The sequence below is a fragment of the Anabrus simplex genome, chromosome 2 (assembly GCF_040414725.1).
Source record: "Anabrus simplex isolate iqAnaSimp1 chromosome 2, ASM4041472v1, whole genome shotgun sequence".
In the NCBI taxonomy this organism is placed as follows: Eukaryota; Metazoa; Arthropoda; class Insecta; order Orthoptera; family Tettigoniidae; genus Anabrus; species Anabrus simplex.
Window position 1 is genome coordinate 225,043,127 of NC_090266.1, and position 20,156 is coordinate 225,063,282.

General features: G+C 40.5%; 1 protein-coding gene across 1 annotated transcript in view; it reads left to right on the plus strand.

Annotated features, from left to right (window-relative positions):
• Positions 1–20,156, plus strand: part of LOC136863499 (discoidin domain-containing receptor 2) — a 770,412-nt gene that overhangs the window by 329,152 nt on the left and 421,104 nt on the right. The window contains exon 6 of the mRNA XM_068225966.1: positions 5,483–5,690. Coding sequence (XP_068082067.1) covers positions 5,483–5,690 — 208 coding nt within the window. The remainder of the gene's footprint in view (positions 1–5,482; positions 5,691–20,156) is intronic.

Genomic DNA, 20,156 nt, shown 5'->3' on the forward strand with positions numbered 1-20,156 from the left:
AACAAATATCATCGTCGTCATCATCATCATCACCATCATCACATTAATCACGTGATATTATTATTATTAGTAGTAGTAGTAGTAGTAGTAGTAGTAGTAGTAGTAGTAGTAGTACAAATATGAGCATGCAAATAATATTTAAAATACTTGCATGCATTCTTAAACTAAACAATAACTACTACACTTGTACTTACGTATGTCTAGTAAGTTGTGTAGTTGAAGCTGAAGCAGTGGTGTCTGAAAGCTAATGGCGTTCCGCCACATTCGCGTGAGCCACCTGTAGCTTCTAACAGAATTATATGCTGTTCTTGGGCAATGCAATTTTGATAATTCTATTTGAACGTCAGAACTGAAATGCGCACCATTGAGAGAGTTTCTCCACTTAAGACAGCCATTCCTTACAATTTCCGTATGCTGAATAGAGATTTCAAATGGTATTTAAAACGTTGTAATTTATAAGCCTCTTGCTTCGTGGTGAGGCATTGTTGACTGTATGCTGTTACTGTTTCATTCCCTTGTCAAAAGAACGGTACGCGTGGTATTTCCATCGCAAAATTTGATAGGGATTTACATGGACCTGTGGTAAGCACAAATATTTCCTGGGCATTATACCATGATACATGAACTTCCGCAGAATTCATTAAGAATCGTCAATCAGCTGTATTAACACTCATATCCACGAAACTTTGTGGTCGCTATTGCTGAGTCTCTGGGGAAGGATTTATGAGGATCATACCACATCATAAGAAAAATAAGTATGGGAGACTGTCGAGTGGTAACTATGTGTTCCTTATATGATAACAATGAAGTAATGTGTGATCAACCAAATATCGTTTTATTACACGCTCACTTTCTTGTTATTTAATGGAGGTATCACACTTATTAAGGTATTTTCTGACACTTTACCATATCTAAATATCATTAGAAACTCGCTTCTTTGGAAAATGGCTAGAGAAATAAGATTTTAATGAAACGTTATGCCCCAGTCAATGAATACTATTGTCCACAATTGAAAGTTCGAATGTGTAAAAACCCATTATCGCATCTGTTGTTTGGGATAAATGCATTTCTTTTATTCTGGGGTGGCTTCACCTGTTGAATATGGTCATCAGTGCCCCCACGCCTCTGTGACTTCCAAGTATAAAAACGTTTCATATAATTTGGTATAAGTACCTTGCAGGAAATGCCAAGTCATAAGTTTCAAAAGACAAATTAAAAATAACTTAAGTTCATTCTTCGACAATATAAACATTTCATACCTCCGCAGTGTTTTTACTTAATTGGAATTCATATATATATATAAATTATTAATTAAAAGAATCAATCAATCAATTAATCAGTAATCAATGATATCGATTGTAGACTGTCATCCAGGTGGCAGATTCCCTGATCATTGTTTAACAAGAATCTTCTTGAACATTCTTAAAGAACTTGGAAATTTATCGAACATTTCCCTTGAAACTCTTTCCTTTTCCCTCGCCCTGTAAATGAATATTTGCCCAAATTTGTCCTTTTTGTACAAGTTTCTTTACGTCGCACCAGCACAATTAGGTATTAATGCGACGATGGGACTGGAAAAGGCTAGGAATGGGAAGGAAGCGGCCGTGGCCTTAATTAAGGAACAGCCCCAGTATTTTCCTGGTGACAAAATGAAAAACACAGAAACATCTTCAGTGGGGTTAAAACCCACTATCTCCCGAATGCTCTGCACCCCTAACCGCCTGGCCAACTCACTCGGTCCTATTTCTCCTTTATGAATTCCAAATCTTCATACCATGATCTTTCCTACATTTGAAAACTGCATTCAAGCGCATTCGTCTACTAATGTAAATCCACTCCATCTCTCGACTGACAGCTCGCAATATTGCTTAGTCGAGCAGCTTGTCTCCTTACTCCCAAGTTTCTCAGTCCAAAATTTTCAACATTTTCCTAACACTACGGTACTCTCTTGTCTGAAATCACCCGGAAAAAATCGTGCTGCTGTCCTTTCGATCTTTTACAAACCTTGTATCAAGCATTCCTGATGTGGGTCCTATCAACTGGAACAATACTATAATTGGGATTTTTCAAGGGACTTAAACACCCCTTTCTTTACATCCTCATTATCATCCATAAATACCCTCATAACCTTGTGAAGAGATCTGTATGCCTACTTTACAACCTCATTTTCGTGACTAACCCAGTTAAGAGCATTCCTTATATTAACACCTAGGCACTTACAGTGATTCCCATAACTTACTCTCTCCACCCATCAACACAGTAATTAAAACTAAGAGGGCATTTGCTGTTGGTGAAACTTACAACCATCGGGCGAGCTGGCCGTGCCATTAGGAGCGGGCAGCTGAGAGCTCGCATCCGGGAGATAGTGGGTTCGAACCCCACTGAAGATGATTTCCGTGGTTTCCCACTTTCACACCAGGCAAATTCTGGGGTTCTATCTTATTTAAGGCCACGGCCGCTTCCTTCCCATTCATAGGCCTTTCCTGTCCCATCGTCACCATAAGACCTATCTGTGTCGGTTAGACGTAAAGCAACTAGCAAAAGAAAAACTTACAACCTGACATTTCATCCCATTCACCATCGTACCATTGTCTGCATCCCATCTCCCAACAATGTCGAGGTCTTTTTGTAGTCGTTCGCATTCCTATAACTTATTTACCACTCTATACAGTATACAGTCATCAGCAAATATCCTTATCAGCTTCAGTGACTTTTATACTTGTTTTGTTTCCTTTCATTGCAAATTTTTCTAATTTTCGAAGCTTGTATTATCATTCTCAAATTTTAATTATTGAATTCATTTTTAGAAAACTCTTCTGTCCTATTATCCTCCGTTGAATAAATATATTTTTCCTTAACCTGCTGATCGTTTCACCCGTGCAGTGAGTGTACGAAAGAATAGATGTATGATATGATAGTCAAAGACGTTCCTCCCTCTGCTTTTCGTATTTGTACATAGTTCCAAAGTGATATTATTTATATGAGACTGAAGCTTATGTTTCCGTTTGTTGGCTTTGCGACAGCGTACGTGCAGCGTAGCGCGACTCTGATGCAGGTACATAAGCACGGACATGTAGTCAATGGGATTAGTTTGGCAGTCGTACCGAGGTTCGTACGTTAATTGCAGCCACGTGAACTCTGGCAACGTTATTACCAAATGCATCCAAAGAAGACTAACGTGCTGTTATTCTGTTTTTGGCTGCCGAAGGACAAACACTGGTGGACATCCATCGGAAAATGAAGACTGTGTATGGGGCAGAATGTCGTGTTTCGATACAAGACGCCGGTCGATGTGGGAGGCCGGTTTCACACATTATTGGCAACAACAAGCGGGCGATGCATGAGGCGATTAGGGAGGACCGGTGTATAACCATTCGTGCGCTAGGAATGGATCTCGACATCAGCTTCGGTTGCATGCAACACCTTATCCGGCAGGAGTTAGGCTAACGGAAGGTCTGCAGCCAGTCGATACCCCGGGCGTTGAATGCCGAACAATAAGCACACTGGATGGCTGTTTACCTGCAGCGCCTGATGCGTTTCAATGTGGAAGGTAACACGTTCCTAGAGCACATTCTTGCAGGCTGATGCCACCACTAGGAACCGGAATCGAAAGCGTCGATGGTGCAGTGGTGTCATTGATCGTCCCCTCATCCCAGGAAGTTCAAGAGCCAACCGTCGGAGGGAAAGGTGAAGCTCACCCTGTTCCTTGATTATCGTCCCCCGCTGCTGATTTTTTTCAAGGAACCTGGTGTCTCCATCATTGGTGAACGGTACTGTTCAACACTGGAGAAATTATGGCGGACAATTAAGCCGAAACATCCGGGTAAACTACGCCAAGGGGTCCTGCAGCTTCATGATAATGCTCATCCTCATACTCAAAAGGTACGCCAGCTCAAGTGGAAGATACTCGAGCACCAGCCCTATAGTCCTGATCTCTCCCCATGCGATTATCACGCCTTCTATGTCATCAAAAAGGCCTTGAATGTTGAACGCTTTCTGTCGGACGAGGATGAACAGCAGGCGGTCACTTACTTTTTTACGCAGCAGCACACGGTGTTTTACAACACGGGGATATTCAACCTGTTGCTTCGGTGGGATGAGTGTCTCAATGCTCAGGTGATTTTGCCTGATTGGCATCCCGATTCAGGACTGTACGTCCGTCGAACGGACAGTTTTTGATCGCCCCTTATATGTTCAGGAATACAGAAGTTATTCCCACGCAACCTGAGAAGAAGGAACCTCAGTTTAAGGTCTGGTTCAGCATGTAAAAGACGTGGACCTCAAACGGTTGATCAGTGTGCAAATTGGCTGTGACAACAATAATCTTAAAATGTAGACTCAACCGCGTCAAAATTGGCCGATGAATAAATATTTCAATTTATATATTCTTGAAATGCAAGTATATTCGTAATCAGTGGATAGTCAGTGGGCAAAACAAAAAAGTACCTGGAATCCTACCACATGCACAATGTGTTCAACCTGTTTGAACAAGGGGATTTTGAAAGAAAGTCATCTTCTGCGAGACGGCCATTTTTGTGCGGTCAAGTGAACATAGTATACCATTAGAATTTTTGACGATGTAAATGGCAAAACACTGAAAATTGTTAGTTCATTAACAAGATATATACACCACGCAAATGCTGGGGGTGTACCTTCATCATGGCCAGCTTCGCTTCCTTTCCACTCCAAGCCCTTTCGTATCCCATCGTCGCTAAACTTATCTGTGTCGGCGCGTCGTAAAGCAACTTGTAAAAATAGTATTCTGTTCAAATTTCATGAAACGTGATTCAGGAGTTCTCATTCATGATTCTTTCTAACTACCTCACCTTCAACATTCTTTCGTAACATCACATTTCATTGACATAAGTTCGCTTTCTTTTATGCTAATTTTATCCCATGTTTTACTCGTATACATTGCCTCAAGCTCCACACAAAAGTTTACAGAAATATGTATCTAAAACGCAAAACTCTATTTGAGGCGAGAAAACTTCTATTTTAAACCTTACTTTCTGCATTTCATATTCGTCTTGCGCTATCAATAGTTAAACTGTCAACAGAGTAAACACACTAACCTACTTATTTACGACGTCGTTTCTGAAACTGATATTCCTGTATCACGTGAATTTTTCTGACTGCATTCCACGATGTTTTTAGATTAATTTATATTCCTATTATTCTAGTTCTCCCAGACTGTATCTATAACTTTCCAATTCTTTCTCAGGTACTCTGAAAACCTGAACCGGGGTGAAGCAGAGAAATTGTACAATTATGTAGAGTGTATTTTAGGAAATAATTCAGACATTGCCTAATGATTTTGGTCAGTTTTGTTACGCTAAAATGAAGGTTCTTGCTAAATGATGACGAAATAGAATTGCTTTATTTCTTTTTACTGTCTTGTACTGAAATTGGTTATAACTATTTTTTTATATCTGATGAACGGTGGTTGATATAAATTGTTAGACGATAATGCTTGTGGTTGCAGGTATTTTCTGAAGCACTGGTTTTCTTCAGTCTGGATGGAAAGCGCTACCAGCCCATTCCACTACGTTACACCCCTGCAGTTGATCGGAACAGTGAAGCTGCTAGAAATATCACCATACCACTTCAGGGTCGAGTAGCTCGCTTCCTTCGCTTTCAACTACACTTCGCTGCTCGCTGGATATTACTTAGTGAAGTCACCTTTGATTCTGGTAAGTGCATCTGAAGTATCTCCAAATATACTGTTATTAAATTACGTGTGTGTGGAGTATTAATGTGTAGCCCTTCTGGAACTTCAGACATTTTTGAAAATATGAAAATATACTTTTGTCTGACGGTTTGAATAAAATATAAGATCAAGAATGGGTGTGTAATATGACAGCAATCAGGGGAGGGAATAACAGTAGGGTGGGTTGACAAGATTTCAAGATTCACTGAAAAATAAATTTGTGTTGTTACAAGATGGGAACGGTTGCCTCCATTTGCAGTTAGAACCTGTTTCGGGAAGTGAACAATTTCTATTTAATTTCTTGGCTTTCTTCCCAATTAATTGAATCAAAGTTTTATGACTGGATGCCCTCCCTGACGCCAACCTCGTATCGGGGAAAATGTTTCCGTGATTACTCAAATCGCCCTGACTCATACCAGTCTCTCCCTGTCACCTTGTGACAGTTCAGGTGGGCATTCTATCCTAGGATATACCCAGATTCTCTGGAAACACGGTATTTTCAGGTGAGGATTTATTTTGCAGTTTTGTTAGCCTAAGGAATCCATACAATTTTTGGAAAGTTATTCATCATACTCATTGTTAGTAAATAATTCGTACCGGCCTCAGTGTTTCTGACGGTCGAGGTGCTGGACTTCTGACCCTAACATAACATGGCAGGTTCGATCCTGGCTCAGTTCGGTGGTATTTGTAGATTCTCAAATACGCCAGCCTCGTGCCGGGAGATTTACTGGCACATAATAGAACTCCTCCGGGACAAAAGTGGGGAACTTTGGCGCCTCCGAAAATCGTCAAAAATCTAGTTAGTGGGGCGTAACAACAATGACATTATTATTATTACTATTATTATTATTATTATTATTATTATTATTATTATTATTATTATTATTATTATTATTATTATTATTATTATTATTATTATTATTATTATTATTATTATTATTATTATTATTATTATTATTCTTTGTGCCCATTCAAAGAGCGCGTTTGAACTTGTTCGTTGACCTGCTGGTTTTTGCCTTTATATGCTTCTAAAATCTCTTCGTGAATGCACTGTGTTGGACCTTGCGTTCTGTGGACCACTTCCTACCAGTTTCCTTTTCAGGTTTCTCCATGAATTTGTGCTGGGATATTATTGTACTAAAGGCTCCACGATCTTCTATGATGTCGTCCGAAATATTTATTTCTTGGAAATCCGCCTTAGTTTCTTCTAGCCAGTTTATTTTGACCTTCTTTTAGCTGATTACTTTAAATAATCTTTTGGTGAGTCGGTCGCTCCACATTCCATTTTCTCCTTTCAGACCATACATTTTCCGGAGAATTTTCCTTACATGCTTTCCAATTTCTATAACTTCAGAGTGACCTCCAAGTGATATGGTTTCTGAGGCGTATAAAGCTACTGGCAAAACAACTGTCTTGTTATGTCGTAACTTTGCATTACGAGATATGACTCACTTGTTATTGTAATTCCGCCTTATGGAGTTTAGTGGCTCTTTCTATGTTGGCCCTACAGTCTAGTCCCGATGGTTGTATGATTTCTCCAAAGTATTTGAAGGAGGACACATGTGAATTTGTGCCGTTTTCAATGAGCTGGTTTTTTTCGTACGATATCTGGACGCCTATCTTTGGTGCTATATTGTGTAATATCTGTACGGCGTATCTGTTTTCATCTCTGATCTTAGCAATAATTGCTAGATCATCAGCAAAGGCTAAACATTTCACCTCGACTTTGCTTCCCAAGATTCTGATGCTCACACCTTTCACGTCCCTTTCCCATTCTCTAATAACCTTGTTTGGAACTGAGTTAAACAGAATAGGGGGATGCCGTCACACTGATGAACGCCCGTACATGTTTAAAAAGACTCAGAATTTTCCCAAGGAATTTCACTTCAGAAGTCGTATTCGTGAGAGTCAGCCGTATTAGTTCTCTGGTCTTCCTGTCAACTCTGAGATATTCTACCTAGAGTATCAAAAACGGTCTGTATGTCCACAGATCCATACGCCTTCTTAAAGTCCACAAAAGTGACGATCGTTCTGGTAGCTCGTCGGATACTTAAAAACGTCTACTAATTCCGCATTTGTTCAGAACATGATAGATCTTTCCTGAAACCTGCTTGGTACTCGCCTTTCAGGCAATCTGTCTGTTGTTCTAAACAGTGTAAGAGAGCTTTAGAAAAAAATATTGTATGTGATCGCTTGTAGGGATATGCCTCTATAGTTGTTTGGATTCGCCTTGTCGCCTTTTTTGTGTAATGGATGTATTAATTTGCACGTCCAATCAAGAGGGATCGTTTCAATTTCCCAGATTTCTACTAAGATTGCATGGATTCTGCTTACGAGGACGTCTCCTAGATTCAACATCTCCACGGTGATGCGATCCTCTCCAAGCTCTTTATTATTTTTAAGTTATCGAATGACCTCTACTGTTTTCTCTATTGTCGGGGGTTCTGAATCAGGGTCCTGCATGGCCTTTTCGGAGTTCATTCTTTTTGGAGCATCACAGTTGAGAATGTGTGAAAGTAGCCAGGTATAATTGTGCAGTTCTCTTTTTTGTTCGTTTATAATGTTATCTGCTCAATGGAAACATAACGATGGTGGTTGATAACTGGATGAATTCTCATGGAAGGTTGTAAAAATTCCTAGTGTTGTTTTTGAGGAATTCTTGCTCGATTTCTATGAGCCTGTTTTTGTCATATGCTTTCATACGATCATCAATGGCTTTAGCAGAGGTCGTGTTCCACCATCTATGTTTTCGTCTCCTCGAAGGCTGGCCTAACTTCAGGGCTGATGTTTAAAGTGCTTTACGTAGGTCTGACCAGCCCTTGGGATCCGACTCTCGTATGTCTTGTAAGAGAGTGCTGATGTTCTGTTAAAGGTATTCTGGGTCAACTCTTTGATATTTATTGTGTTTGGGCATGGATCGATTGGGTTGGAAAATCACATTGATTTGTGACAGATGATGGTCCGAATCGACAACTCCCTTCCGTACTCTGGCATTTTGGATCTCGCACATATTTTTTTCTGGAGACTGCAATGTGATCAAACTGGAATTCCTCCAATAACGGGTTCGGTGATTTCCATGTTTTATTTTTGTGTGGAGTTTTCACAAAATACTTGGACATGTGTTTCAAAGCGAAAGTTTTACAAAAGTCTATAAAGCGTTATACGTTCATATTCATCCTACCGCGTCGGTGATGGCCTACAATCCATCTGTGTTTCCGCTCTCTGCCAATCTGCGCGATAAAATCACCTAATAAAATTTCCACATGATGTTTCGGAAACTTGCTTGTGGTTTATTCTAAGAGTTCCCAGAAGGTATCAACTTTCTGTGGATTTTTCTTGTTGTCATTGTTTGTGGAAGCATGGACATTGACCAAGGAGTAAGCTTTGTTGCTCGATTTCACAGTAATTACTGAGATTCATTCAGATGGGGATGTAAAGTCAAGTACTGAATTCATGATTGTTTCTCGTACCGCAAAGGCTGACCCTAGTTGTGGTAGGTTCCCGTAGATTCTGATGGCAGGCTTACCTTTAAGTATCCTGTATCCTGCAGATTCCAAATGGTTTTCATCTCGTAAGCGCGTTACCTGCAGTGCGGCTATTTGAATGTCAAACGTGTCGAGGGTGTCTGTGAACTATTTAAGCTTTCCAGTTTTCAGCAGGGTGTTGACATTAATTGTACCTAAGGAGGTCCCGTTCTTGGGACGAAGAGATTTTGAGAATCTCGGATCCTTCTCTCCATGATTTTGCCTATACCCCAGAATACGATGATCGGGAGAACCCGGATTAGACGTATTCGTAGCCTGGGGTAGTTGCTCTGATAACGTGTTGTCCAACATGCCAATGTTGAAAGTTGAAGAAACATGCAGGGAAGAACATAATGGTATGATCACAAGATTACAACTCGATTGTAGTGATCGAGAGGAGCCTCTTGATATCTTCTGGCTAAAGTCCCTTTTACGGTTGACCAAATATGTTGACAAAATCAACCATCCTCCCTTACCTGGGCTTCGGAGCGGCAACAGCAAACACTGAACTAATCACTCCATCGAGTGACTGCTGCAGGCGTAGTTTATTATTATTATTATTATTATTATTATTATTATTATTATTATTATTATTATTATTATTATTATTATTATTATTATTATTATTATTATTATTATTATTATATAATTCATACTGATGAACACTCCAAACAAGACTAGTTTACCGTCCAGATTCATTAGCATTTGAAAAGTGTAACGTATGCACCTCTTAGAAGTTAAGACTTCATCCCACTGCCGAACTACCTACTGGAAGTTCCTAGAATTATTGACACGTTCACAAATTTATATTACAATAAATCCTTTAAAAATAATATTATTAGCTGGTATACCTTCCGTTAAATTCTTGGATAATATATTGTACCAGTAAAATATAGCCCGTCCTAACTCATGATTTGAAATAGCATGGATGAAAGTTCTCAAGGTGTTTCCTAGCCAAAAATAGATAGGGCTTGGTACAGAAGGATACGTTCTATCTTCAATAAGTGACGATGTATTTCGAATATTTTATTTATTCAAAATTATTGGCAAGTTGAAATTCATATCACCTTGGTGCAGTGAACCGCCATCTCCCAAATCGTCTTCCCAAATGGTTCTCCAGGCAGACTGTCGTCACCATGGAACTGGACTCGTACTCCCAAGTCCGCTCACCAGCATGGAATCGAACCCGTACCCCTCGTTCCTGAAGCTCTCGAATTTCTCGAAGGTCTGCGGTGATATTCATGCGGGATAATCACTCGTGACTTAACTTTATACTAATGTCCACAGTCGTACAGACCCCCGATACGTTCAGAATCACTTGACACCAAAGAATGACTTTAATATTGATGTAGGAGCACAACAGAAAGTTTGAAATATGCCAGAAACTTTACTTGACATTCGCAGATAGAAATTATTGAATGTTACTTCAAAAGTTGAAAATGCGGATAGCATTGATTTAAGAAACGATATGATGGAACACAGTGCATGGTTATTGACCACTGAAACTGATGAAGCTAAATACCGTTCACTTGTAGCGCACTGGTGCAATGTCTGTGGTTACTTTCCACTACGAATAATAATATTGCCGCACTTGACAAAAAATGGCTATTTTAGAGTTTATCCGTAAGACACTGGTAATAACGACGAAATAAATAATAACTTATCAATCACCCTTAGCGCAGAGATTCTTGTAAAATAATAAAGTCACTGAAGAATTGTCAGAAGTAATTATGTACAAGTATGAGCAGAAATCAGCGCCAACTATTGAAAGTGGCTTCTGAAAAATCGAGTTCTTTGACATATCAGGTTCTGCTTTAGTGCCACAGAAATCATTTTCATGGTATTTCTTTAAACACCCTGACGACGCTTTTATCACCGCCGTTTTTCTTTGTGCATAAGTTACTTCCCTCAATAGAGCGCACATTTTCCTTCATAGATTGACATCGTGTAGGAAATCGTTTAGCTAATGGAATTTATTTCATTTGGTTTTCCAATATGGTGTTGAATACATTTGCCTTCACTGCTTGGAATCAGGAATGTAGCTTTCGTTATACCGTTGGCTGTACCCTAGTCTGAGCCTGGAAATTGAATTTATTCCCTAATGCTGTGAGTAGCATCCGGTCCAACAACTTTTTCAACACTTTTCTTCTTTACCGAAAAGGGTGTTTTTCATCCCTCTCTCCCTTCTCTGTGATATTTTTGCGGGTTCAGTTCGAATCCAGTTAAGACTTAACACCATTATCAGTTCACGTCGCCACTTTCAACAGTGCCGTTGACACACTTTATCGTGCTCAGAATTTATCCCCAATTATGGAGCACTTAAGTGTTGAATTTCAAAAATAGGTTAACACTTGAATTATCACGGCGAAATCTTTTAAACACATTTAAATATCACAGTTACTGAAATAATGTTAAAACTTGCATAGCAATGGAATAAATTAAACACTTCTCTTGGGTTTTGACTAAAGAAATACTAAGTTACGTTGTTTGAAAATTACACTGAGCTCGGTTCTCGCGCTTGATAACCACTACATTGTCACTTGACTCCGCTGTTGAAGGACAGAATAATAGAGAGTCTGGCCAGGCAGAGCCCTTGTCTAAGAATGCTTGTCTATTGCTGGGTAGCCTCGCCTTTTATATGTTCAAGGCCTACACGTCATCAGATAACGTGATTATTAAAAAGTGGATTTACTCGAAAATCATGAGATTTTATAGTGGAGACGTTCTTGTAATTGGCTACAGAATGGCGTATCTCCCAGGACGATACGCTCATTATTAAAGAAGTTTTCTAAATCTCTAAATCGAAAGGTCGAGAATGCCTGACTCATTGTTCCAGGTGTACCCATGTCACGAAGCAAGTAGATCAATTGGGCGGGTAGTCTACCTCGCTCCTGTAACTAAGTCATTCACAGCTGTTTTGCCCACAGGCTCGCTCGTCCTGGTGGATGTAAACGTATCGAGCTTGTAGTTCTCGGCGCGCGTGATGATTATACGACATCGCTGTTAATAAATACAGCATGTTCCGTGCGTTCCTGATACATTACATACCTTTTTCCTCAAATGAAGCCAACGGCCGTAGCCGTGTTGAAACACCGGATCCCGTGAGATCTCCGAAGTTAAGCAACATTGGGCGTGGTCAGGAGTTGGATGGGTTGCCACGCGCTGTTGCTGGGGGGTAAGGGAATGGAGGAGCGGAAAGGAACTGGCCATCCTACCGCACGTAAACTCCGGCTCAGGAACACCTCTGCGGAGGTTCGGACCTGCCTTCGGGCAGAATAACCCTTACCTTACCTTCCTCAAATGAACATAACAGGAAGTTTCCCTCACAGAACACATGAACCAGAAGTGGACGTAACGACGAGTTTGTTCTAGATTTATTTTTAATGTTGGCATATTATTTTCGGCGAAGGTAGAGGTTACTCCTGGGGTGCTACTGATAAAAATGGCACGTAATTTAATTCTTATTCATTCCGAGCCGTGGAAAACCTATTTAGGAGAGTATGTTGGATGCCCTAATATAAATGTGTGGTACTAAGAAAGAACCCGTTATGTTAAAAATTCGAATCTTCTGTTTTAATGCAGTATGGTTTATATTACCATGATTAGCATGATGGCAAAGCGCGGTACGGTACTGGTGCACGTAGATTATGCTGTTCCCAAATAAATATTAAGATATTTTCACCAAATAGATATTGAAGCAAGAAACCTCCGTGGCTAAGGCGGATGCGCGTCGGCCTCTCACGCTGGATTCCATGGTTCAAACCCCGGTCACTTCATGTGAGATATCTGCTGGACAAAGCGGTACTCCGGTTTTCCCTGTCATGTTTCATTCCATCAACACTCTCCAATATCATTTCATTTCATGTGTCAGTTGTTCATCATTGCCAGGTCTTGGCAGCCGGCACAATTCCTATCGCCGCCGCAAGATGGGGGCTTCATTATTTCATCCCTGACCCGGTCAATGACTGGAAAACAGGTTGTAGGTTTTCATTTCAGATATTGAGGCAGCCGAATGGTTTGTTCCCTGAACTTGATGAATAAATATTACTTGGTCCTTTTTGTTATTACATTCACAAATAGATGGCTTTCTTTTAAAACTTCGTATGTCCCAATACTCTTCCTTCCTATTATATTCCTTAAGACTGGTCACGCCTCCCAGTCACATTTTTATATGCAGTCCATCAGAATAATTTTCGTTGTGTTTATTTTGCTATGTTGATGCTCCGACTCATTGGCTAAATGGTCAGCGTTGAGGCCTTCGGTTCAGAGGGTCACGGGTTCGATTCCGGGCCAGGTCGGGGATTTTAATCGTGGTTAATTAATTCTTCTGTTTCGGGGAATGTTTGTTTCAGTTTGTTCAAATACTTTCCTATTCATATTGAGACAACACACTACACTACCAACTACCACAGAAACACTCAATGGTAATTACATCCTTTTCATATGAGGTTTTCGTCAGGAAGGACATCCGTCCGTAAAACAGGGCCAAAAACACGTGCGACACATTTCGCACCCGCGACTTCACAGGTGTGGAAAAAGCTGTAGAAGAAGAAGATTTTGCTATGCTAATCTGTAAATGAAAATGAACCTTAAAATACATTATACTGTAGGAGTGCGTAAATTCGCCATGCAAAGCACATCCCCACAATACGGTATGGCAAGGTCCATTTTCCTTTAAAAATTAGCATAGGAAATTGAAAACAAAGAAAATTATTCTGATGGTCTTGGCTAAACGGTTAGCGTGCTGGCCTTTGTTCACGGGAGGCCCGGGCTCAATTACTGACTGTTTCGGGAATTTTAAACATAATTATCTTAATTTCGCTGCCGCGGGGACTGGGTGTATGTGTCATCTTTATCATCATTTCATCCTTATCACGACACGCAGGTTGCCTATGGGCGTCAATTAAAAAGACCTGCAATTGGGTAGCCGAACTTCTCCTCGGACATTCCCGGCACTAAAAGCCATTCGCCATTTATTTATTTTTTCATTCTGATGGACAGCATACAAATATGTGGCTGTGAGACGCGACCAGTCTCTTAAGGAATATAATGGGTAGAATGAGCAATGGTACATAATGGGGTTTTGAAAAAAGCCATCGAAATGTATGCCATTCCAGTTTAGAGATCATTGAAATACAAGATGGTTAGTGTGATTAGCTGCCACACCCGGAGGCCCGGGTTCGATTCCCGGCTCTGCCACGAAATTTGAAAAATGGTACGAGGTCTGGAACGTGATCCATTCAGCCTCGGGAGGTTGAGGTGGGTTCGATTCCCACTTCAGCCATCCTTGAAGTGGTTTTCCGTGGTTTTCCGTGGTTTCCCACTTCTCCTCCAGGCAAATGCCGGGATGATACCTAATTCAAGGCAACGGCCGCTTCCTTCCCTCTTCCTTGTCTATCCCTTCCACCTGGGCGAGGTACTGGTCATCCTCCCCAGTTGTATCCCCGACCCAATGTCTCACGTTCCAGGAGATTGCCCTTGAAGCGGTAGAGGTGGGATCCCTTGCTGAGTCCGAGGTAAAAGCCAACCCTGGAGGGTAAGCACATTAAGAAAGAAAGAAAGAAAGAAAGAAAGGATTACAAGATTAATTTCAGCGAGTTCGCCAACTATTGAAAGTGGCTTCTGAAAAATCGAGTTCTTTGACATATCAGGTTCTGCTTTAGTGCCACAGAAATCATTTTCATGGTATTTCTTTAAACACCCTGACGACGCTTTTATCACCGCCGTTTTTCTTTGTGCATAAGTTACTTCCCTCAATAGAGCGCACATTTTCCTTCATAGATTGACATCGTGTAGGAAATCGTTTAGCTAATGGAATTTATTTCATTGGGTTTTCCAATATGGTGTTGAATACATTTGCCTTCACTGCTTGGAATCAGGAATGTAGCTTTCGTTATACCGTTGGCTGTACCCCAGTCTGAGCCTGGAAATTGAATTTATTCCCTAATGCTGTGAGTAGCATCCGGTCCAACAACTTTTTCAACACTTTTCTTCTTTACCGAAAAGGGTGTTTTTCATCCCTCTCTCCCTTCTCTGTGATATTTTTGCGGGTTGCCATCTATATATTTCGCAATAATTCTGAGTTAACCTTGAGTGCCAGCCGGCGGGCCCATCACACGGCAGTAAGGCACACATGGAGAAAAGAGAAGAGTCTGGACAAAAACCAGAAATATCACAAGCAGTGACGCGACGCAGGACTGCGAATAATTCAATTTGGCCAACCACGAGTGTGCTGGGAAAAGAATCACCTGGCTCACGGAGAGATTGTGTTCGATGTGAAGCTGTTGAGAATTTAGGAATGTGGCAATAGCTTTATAAGGGATCCCTGGGAGAAGTCCTAGTATTGTTGAGAACCAAGAAGGCTGCAAAGATTTTCTCTCATATGAATGAGAAGTTTATGGTACCGGTTACTTAAGCGATAAATGATATACTGTAGTTTCCCCGCATACTTGTTACTGAGTTAAATAGAATGCACTCTTTACCTGAAAGAACGTACATGAACTCATTATTACTCTCGTGCGGTTGTGGATACTACTGCTATTAATACAAACTCTACTAATGAGATAAACATTATGTTTCTCTGATTAGTAATCACATGCATACATACATACATCGTAATTGTAGACTTTTCTTTCTTTCAACATTCAGTCTGCAATCTTCTGTGGATTAACTAAGCATCCCCAAAATCCTCTACTCGCTACTTGCTCTGATGCCTTATTTAGCCCCATATATCTTATCCTTAAACCATACAAACCTGAGTCTACATATGGCTGAGTCCATTATTCTCCGAGGTAACCTATCCTCCTCCATTTGCCACCTATGACCCCACCAACGAAGCTGGTTTATAAGAACGGCTTCATTCATCGAGTTTATTCTTATCTTAGTTCTTCATCTCTTTATTCCAATTACCTTCCTTCACTGTTCCAACCCTCTTAAACAGCAATCATTTTCGCTACTTAACTGTCAGTTACTGCTAACTTATGAATAAGACAAAAAATGAAATGGCGTATGGCTTTTAGTGCCGGGAGTGTCCGAGGACATGCTCGGCTCGCCAGATGCAGGTCTCATGATTTGACTCCCGTAGACGACATGCGCGTCGTGATAAGGATGAAATGATGATGAAGACGACACATACACCCAATCCCCATGCCAGCGAATTTAACCAATGTTTATTAAAATTCCCGACCATGCCGGGAATCGAACCCGGGACCCCTGTGACCAAAGGCCAGCACGCTAACCATTTAGCCATCGATCCGGACTGAATAAGACAGAAACCTCATTAGTAACTTTAGAAAAATATGATCTCGAACTTTTTGAACTTAATTTCTGTTGTCGGTTCGACGTGACGTATGTATCAAAAGAGGTGCACTGCTCATAACATCCTTCCCCTAAACAATTGCCCACAAATTCATACGCATTATGTATTTTATCTCAACAAATGCCTTCCCACCGAGCTCGATAGCTGCAGTCGTTTAAGTGCGGCCAGTATCCAGTATTCGGGAGATAGTATGTTCGAACCCCACTGTCGGCAGTCCTGAAGATGGTTTTCCGTGGTTTCCCATTTTCACACCAGGCAAATGTTGGGTCTGTACCTTAATTAAGGCCACGGCCGCTTCCTTCCCAATCCTAGCCATCTCCTATCCCATCGTCGCCGTAAGACCTACCTGTGTCGGTGCGACGTAAAGCAAATTGTAAAAAAATGCCTTCCCTTTCCTTTGTGTCATGGGCAGAATTCATACCGATCACTGAAGATTGTGTACAGAATTTATAACTCGCAATGCTTTGTGGATTTATTTTAGAACACTGACACCATAATTCTGTCATCAATTTTTTTAAATAACATTAAATAATATGTTCGAAGTTTTAGGGGTCCACAAATGACCAAAACGATACCACACAGACAAGGAAAGTTGAGTAATACGTATCAGTTTTTCCAGGTTCACATATGTTTGTTTTTGGGCTAGTGGAGGGCACGTACTTGTCTTAGGCTTCGATCACATTGGAGGCACGCTTGTGCAAGTAATTTGGTGGCGCGCGCGTGCGCAAGCGTGCACATATAAACAAAATCTGCAGGAGAGCGGCAGAAACAAGTGGTGACTTGTCCATCGCCGCTCACACTGCCCGCCACAAGCAAGTGCACGCTTGCGCAAGCTTGATCCGACTCCACTTCGAAACAAAAATATTTGTTTTTTAGTTGCAAGTGTGCGTGATCTCAGTTGATTTCTGACCACCGAGGCTTCTCTTCAGGTGATACACACTTTCGGAAATTAGATTGCCTCTTTATTCTAGGTGTGATTTTGTCCAGTATATAGTAGACAGTGTCTGGTATCATTCTGAAGTATTCAAAAAACTTATAAGGCTGTCGAAGCAAATCGTTGAATATTCGTGCATACTCCCATCTCGCTCTCTGTCCAAGAAAATACTCGTTCACCCACTCTTCCCTGATTTCCTGCTCATCCAAAAATAAAAACATTAGAACACCATTTTCCAAAACAATCGTCTGACATCTCCATTTCGACTGACCTGTGTATAATAATTAACTTGCACCAAATACTGTATTTGTTTGCACCTGCTTGCATTTAGCGTGAGCACATTACTGCTCACGCCAGCTTGCGCACGCGCGCGCCACCTAATTACTTGCAAAAGCGTGCCTCGAATGTGATCGAAGCCTTACCCACCCAACATCTTTGACGTTTTATTCTAGCCCAACCTATATAGTTGCTTGCAACCTCTTTACTCTGGATGTTTTTCTACCATGAAACTAGCCCGTTCAACGGGCAGTTGTCCATGGTGTGTTGTGAGTGAAGTCGTGCGAGGGTTTGAGTGTGTATCAGTGAGAAACATAGGTTTGCTCTGTTCGTACACGCGCTGGATAAAATGCCACACATCTTGAATATGCAGATATGGGGTACGTTTACGGCTTCTACGACGATAGTGCTCCTGCTGCTGTCGAAGAATACCGTTGTCACTTTCCGACACGTCGAATCACTTGCGTGAAAGTTATTCTTCCAGTTCCTTTTTTTCTTCTGAACCTGTAGTTCAACAACCTGTGCAGAATAGCTACGTATTTTTGAAATGGCGCAGCGTAGTACTACTACCAGCCCACAGCTACGTTTTGCACGTATCAGTGTCCCACGAACATGTGTATGGTGTACATTATATGCAAAAGACCTGTACACATTTCAAAACGTCAGAGACGTTGGGTGGGTAAAACACATACCTGAGTGCCACAAGCCCAAAAGCAAATGTACATTAAATGTGTTCTACCTCGTAAACCATTGAGAATAAGGCATATGCCCATATCAATTTATTTTTTCCTTCAAATGATAGTTCATTTCATGTAACATAATATTGATCATTCTTTCTGAGACCCACTGTATACTCTAACGTGAGATATCGGCGTAGGTAGTTGAATTTATTGGCGGCTAAGCACGTACAAATTCGTTTGAACACATACGAACACGAAATGAGACTTCAGTTCAATATTTCCAAAGTGATGAACATTTCTACGCATAACAAAATATAAATTTGATGTACTACACTCTAGTAGACGTTAGTTTACATTTAGCCACTGAAATAGTTAAAAAAAACAATAGATTTCATTAGTATCAGTTTAAAATGAACAACATTCGAATCCAGTACTGAATGCAATTTCCAGATTTTTTCACACTATTCACTAGTTTTTCTTCATTACAGATCCTGGTATAACTATGTTCATCGAAGATTTAAACAATTCCTGTAGTTACACTTACTGAATAACAATTAACGGGGACGATGACCTTCGATGTTAGGCCCCTTAAAACAACAAGCATCATCATCATCATCATCTAACAATTAACGGTTGCAGTCACTGAAATTCAGAAGAAACCACGTAAATTAATTCCCAACCATCGTAAATTAAAGTTCGCAGTATAGATCACCCCATGAATCCATGTACTGAAGGCAGAACTACGAATATGGAAGTAGGCAAGCTTTGAGACTCAACCATACGTCAAAAGTTTTGAAGTTTTCCATGGAATCTTGACCGATGAGATATGAATTTCCCGCCCAAAACTCTCACTATCAAAGGCGAGGATTCCAAAGACAGCTGTCTTGGAGAGTTAGTCACAGCACTTCCAAATTAACTCAGTTATCAATTCCTGACCTATGGTTATTTAATAAAACGTATTGCTTTTTTCTCTTATGCCATCACTAGATTTTTGAATTTTGAATTCTGTTGCACACGGTATATAGCAAATTGAACGGGTATGCGTTGTTGTTGTTGTTGTTGTTGTTGTTGTTGTTGTTGTTGTGGATTTTGTTGTTATTGTGGTTAGTAGTAGTAGTTGTAGCAGTAGTATTAGATGTTTCCAGTAGTTATTACGTCTCACCAACACATAATTTCAGCGAAGCCGGGAAGAGAAAGTGTTTGAGGTTGAGGCTTTCACAAAGATACAGCGCTAAAATTTGCCAGGAGTGAAAAAGAGAAATTATGAAAAACTAATGATAATATTAGAAATAATACAGAATGAATGAATATATAAGGCTACATTCCGATTCATTCAAAAAATTACCTGTGGGGTACAGAAGTAGGCCTATAATTCTTCTCGTGTTATGCCGAATTTCACATGCTTACATTCATCAAAATAATATACGAAGTGAAACTTGACAATACTGTAGTTACTTACCGTATGCAGCTTCTACCAACATAAAAATGTACCACCAGAAAAATTTCTCAGTGAATTTAGAAATGTTACTTGGATACTCACCACATGACTACAATGCGTCATGTGGGCGAGTCAATAATTCTGTCAACAGATTCTTGATAGGTGTCAATTCTTTTATGAATGAAATCGATGATACTCTTAGAATGCTTTTTATACAATTTGCATTACGTCGCACCGACACAGATAGGTCTTATGGAGACGATGGGATAGGAAAGGGCT